This window comes from Crocodylus porosus, unplaced genomic scaffold (assembly GCF_001723895.1).
Source record: "Crocodylus porosus isolate Cpor-Errol unplaced genomic scaffold, CroPor_comp1, whole genome shotgun sequence".
NCBI lineage: Eukaryota > Metazoa > Chordata > Crocodylia > Crocodylidae > Crocodylus > Crocodylus porosus.
The window spans coordinates 111,666,038-111,671,072 of NW_017728947.1; the positions used below are offsets into that span (position 1 = coordinate 111,666,038).

The window sequence follows — 5,035 nt, forward strand, 5'->3', positions numbered from 1 at the left end:
CTTTCGGGCACTCTTGCCCCCCTTGCTTCTTGTTGGGATGGTCACCCCTTGGGCCCTGAGTATCATCTCCTTAAGGAACAACCACTCATCTTGGGCACTGGGCTCCCCTGCTCTCCAGAACCCCAGCGCCTCTCCTACTAATCTCCTCAACTCGTTGAAGTTGGCCCTCTTGAAGTCTAGGGCTACCGCCTTGCTGCAGGCCCTTGACACCCTGCACCGGATGGTGAATTCCAGCAAGCGATGATCTCTATCAGCCAGGTTGTCAAGGACCTGGAGGCCCCTGACCAGGTTGTCGCCTGTGGCCAGGACCAGGTCCAACAGGGCGTTTGCTCTGGTGGGACTGCACACCTCCTGAATTAAGTGGAGGTCCTGTATCTTGGCCAGGAACCTCCTGGAACAGTCAGACCTGCCTGACTGCTCCTCCCAGCAGATGTCTGGGTAATTTAAATCACTCATGACAACTACATCCCTTGCCTTAAGTGCCTCTGCAAGCTGGCCCAAAAATTCCCAGTCCAGCTCCTCCCCTTGGTTGGAGGGGGTCTGTAGTAGACCCCCACCGTTAGATCCCTCTTCCCACAGCCTCCTTGTATCTTGACCCAGAGCACTTCAGCTTGCCCCTCTGACCCCATTCTGCTGGCAGAGGATGTGACATGGTCATGTGTCATAACCACATCCAGTTCCTTCCAGTCCCAGGTTCCCACAGAACAGGGCACCAGACAAAGGCTGGGGAGGCCTGTGCAACCAGACCTTATAGCCATGAAAATCACATTTATATATAAAGGCAGGGACACGCTTTGGAGCAAAGACCCCCAAGATCCACCCCCCACAACGGAGCTGAAATGCCCCGTCCCGCCTTCGCTTGATCCTGTTCACACTTGGAAGGGGTCAGCAAGGAGATTTGTTATTAAATGATGAAATCCTTGCCTTTCACATAATGTTTGGACCATCATGGCTACAGCATCGCTCTTACACTACTGAGCTTTGCGGTTGTTGTTATTTTCTTCAGCCAATTCATACAGCGCAGTCAGGCTTTGGCACAAGAGGCTTCCTTCGCTAAACAGCTGGAAGCCAAGGCTTACCCCCATGGCTGGCTGCAACACTTCTGGATCTCTTAGGTGGCATATTGCAATAGGAGACTGCTGTACCAATTTCCAGTTTGCTGTCCCCGTGGTGGCTGGACCACATGGGCTGTAGCAGACTCATAAGCCTCCTCAAGCTCTCAAAACTGAGTCTTCAATGGGAACATTTAAGGTTGTTTTCAAAGTTGTTTGGATTTTTTTTACCTTAGACAGAAAACAGAACCAGTTCCCAAGCCCAGCAAAGCCACAGACACACGTGTCATTTAAATCAGATAAGCCATCCCACCCTGGCTCCGTTGGACCTGCTCACGTGCTTCGAAGTGACTCATGTCCTGGTGTGGGGTGCTTGATGGAAGAAGCGATCTTTCACCCCAGGAGACCTCCTCAAATTGCTGAGTTAGTCCCAACTTTGAATGAATTGGTGAATGGTCTGGGGAAGGTGTGAGCAGCAGGGTGACTGGTGACCATAATAGCTCAGGTTAGTCCAGACTGCAAGGAATCTCAGAAGAGTCTCTAATGACTTGGCAACTGGGAATGGAATTAGATAAAGTGCAAGGTGAATGCACAGTGGAAAATATTCACACTTGGTTTTGGAGTCTATACAACTGTGTGTAATGAGAGAGAGGACCTGGGCTTCACTCTAGACAGCTCAGTGAAAAAACAGTATCAGCTCAATGCAAGGCAACAACTAGAAGAGGCACTAGATAGCATAGAAAACAGCAAGAGCACCCCATATCATGGGCAATGCAACAACAGGAAAGTAGTTGGCTAACATACCTTTACAGCAGCGTTTTTCAAGCCATAGGTTGTAAGGATATATGAAAGGGTCATGAACAAGCTTTAAAAATGGACCAATAAACTTTAAAAATGAATTCTCCTTTAAGGGAGAAAAGTATGGGAACCTGTGTCTTTTCCCTTCCAGGCTGGCCATTCCAGCATGTAAGGGGCTGCTTGGGCCCCCCTGCCCTACACACTGGATGCAGAGACCAGCAGACGTGAGATCCACCTCAGTCTGTAGCCGAGATGTAACAGCCTGGAGGGCAGTCACGGATGCCATTTCAGGACCCCACTGGCCACAGGTTGGGCTCTCCTGCCTCAGCCTGACCTCACTCACCTGTGGCTGGCTCCAGGGAACAGCCCCACAGGACGCTCTGGTTACGGCAATGGAAGCAGCTCCTCACCTCAGAGCGCAGGGCTGCAAGGTACTTATCCATGGACAGACAGGCGGGAGTCCAGGTATACAATGTGATGTGCTCCAGTGGACTATGGAGCTGGTTTTCTAGTCATCACTACCCTACATGGTGCATGCCTCTCTCTCAGCCCTCTGGATAGCTGGGGCTCCTGTACTGAGAATTCATACCATTTGCTAGCAACAAAGACACCATCTTGAGATTCTACTGCAGATGAAGGAGAATAAGCACAAGCACCCTGGAAGAGAAGAGAAAGGGGAAATGGGGAACCCAACCCACAGGGAAAATACAGAGGCATATCCCAAGGCAAGCCCTTTACCCCTTCTCCTCCATAAACTTCCCTGTTCCTCCATCATCCTACTTTCTGTCTTTAAAATAACTCTTCGACATAGCACAATGCCCAAGGATGGACTGTCAGCACTGGGAATCAAAGCCACCGCTTCTGGTTCAACAAAAACATTGGAGCTGGAAGACCCAGCTTTGAGAGGTTGAGGAGGCTTATGAGTCTGCTACAGCCCACGCAGTCCAGCCACCATGGGGGACAGCAAGCCACACCGAGCATCGGTCACACAAAAATGGGTGCCCTGTGCTGTTCTAATTCAAACCAAACCACATCACATTCCATCCAGCTCCTCATGAATGACTGCATGGGAGTGGGACAGAGGGAGCCCTGAGTCACTGGAGGAGCAAGAAATGATCTTTCATGTCTTTTACTTGAAAAATAAGCATGCACTTTTCAGTCATTTTACCTCCAGGTTCTTATATCTTTTCCTCCATTCAGAAAGCAACAATGAAGATTGTTCCCAGGACAGATTAAGGGCCTGTCCCTGTAACTGAAACCCAGTCTGGGCTCACATTTCACAGGAGCACTTACTTCCAGAAGGAAATGGCTTGAAACCTCCTGGGACGTGTAAACAGTCACTCAGCCTCTGTTTCCAGATGCAATGGGGCAGAGATAAGAGTGGAGGCCGGAGCCCAGGTCCCTGCTACTGCCAGCAGCCATGTCAGACAACCCCTTCTTTCAGTTTAAGACCCAGCTTGTAAGTTTGTCCCTAACTTCTCCCAGAGGAGGGAGATTCCAAAACCTCCAAGACTTAGAAACCTCTTTCTAGTGTGTGCCACGTTACACCTATGTGTCCTGTTATTCCTGGCCACGTTGCACCTATGTGTCCTTGTGCCAACACTGTCCAGCCCCTGAAATAGGCCCCTGATGAAGATGCAGGCAGCCACCATGGCCTTTGTTGTGGTTAGGTAAACAAGATCCTCCCAGCAAACTGGCTCTGCACTCCGCTGGATGTCCTAGTTCTTCCCTGGACCTGATCCAGTTTGAGTTCATCTTTCTTGAATATGGGTGACCAGAAATGTATACCATGTTCCACCCGCTCACCAGGTACCTATAGCAGCAGTACTGATCTCTCCTATTTGTATTGGAAATCTCTCTCCTGATACGTCCATGGAAAAGGTAAATGCAATCCTAGATGCATCTCACTGCTGGCTCAAAGCCACCCCAGGCTTCTCCGCTCCTCCATTACTCCCAAGAGCTGAGCCCCAGCTTACAGCCAAAATTCTTGCTATTCATCCCTATGCACACAATCTTGTATTTCACGTTACCAAATTTAATCCCCTTTTTGATGATTCCAGTCGTCAAAGACATCCAGGTCTTCCAGGGTGGTATCTATGTCCTTTTCTGTACTGATGTTGCCTCCTAACTTAACCTTATCAGCAAATTTTAGCAGTAGCTTTCTGTGTTACTGGCATTAATAACAAGGTCCTCTGGGTAGATCTGACATCCTTACCCAAAGAACCTTGGCTGCCTATGTCCTTAGACCAACACGGCTACAACCCACACCACTGTCATTAATGAGGTTTTTAAATGAAACTGGTCCCAGGACTGATCCTGGAGGAACTTGCCTAGTAACCCCCATCCACCCCAGCACTTGCCTTTGCAATACTGCCCCTCTACCCTCCCTTGTTTCCCTTTAAGGCAGTTCTGTACCAGTCTCACATTTATTCTGTTAATCCCAGGGAGAGAGAGGTTGCTGACAATTCCAGTTTTCATCTAGGACTCACTGCAATCCCAGTATGGCAGTAAAGGGCCAGTTGTTTCTCACAGTTGTAGCTCAGACAGTGAAATGCAGCTCTACAGCAGAGGTTATTCATGCCCCCCAATTCAGTCTGCAGTAAGACAGAAATCCAAGAGAAAGCTTGCCAGAGATAGGACTGCTCTTGGAGGCTTTGGAGGTGAAAGTCAGAGCACTGCACTATTTGCAGGAAAGAACAGCTTCTTCAGAGGCTTTGGTGGCTGCTGCTGTTTTTCATGTCTAGCTGACTAGGACATATTGGGTGCATCTACACAAGACGCTTACTGCGCAGTAGCCTAATAACACTATGCAGCAGCATGCCAGGCAAAACCCGTGCTAACATGCTACTGTGCAGTTTTATTAAGCTACTGCATAGCAAGCATCACTAAAAACTTGTGTGCCGGTGCTACTGGGCAGTAACTCAAATTACTGCCCATTGATTTCATTCTTGGTTATCCAAGTATTAAACTTAACATGCAGTAACTACAGTGCATTAATGAACGTGTAGATGTGCCCACAATATCAAAAGTGTAGGCTGGCATGTATGCATGTGGTCTGGGTACGTGGGGGGAAAAAGTGAGACACAGGCAGAGGTGGTTAGTCATGTTAATCTGAAGTCAGGCAGAAGGCAGGGTAGAGATGCACCTTATAAACTAAATTAGAGATGCATAAGCTTCAGTAAACA

At 48.8% G+C, this 5,035-nt stretch overlaps 1 protein-coding gene across 1 annotated transcript in view; it reads right to left on the bottom strand.

Annotated features, from left to right (window-relative positions):
* The window catches only part of CDKL1 (cyclin dependent kinase like 1), a 21,456-nt gene extending 17,533 nt beyond the window's left edge, over positions 1 to 3,923 (bottom strand). Inside the window, 1 exon segment of the mRNA XM_019551174.1 lies at positions 3,827 to 3,923. Coding sequence (XP_019406719.1) covers positions 3,827 to 3,923 — 97 coding nt within the window.
* Positions 3,924 to 5,035: the final 1,112 nt, after the last annotated feature.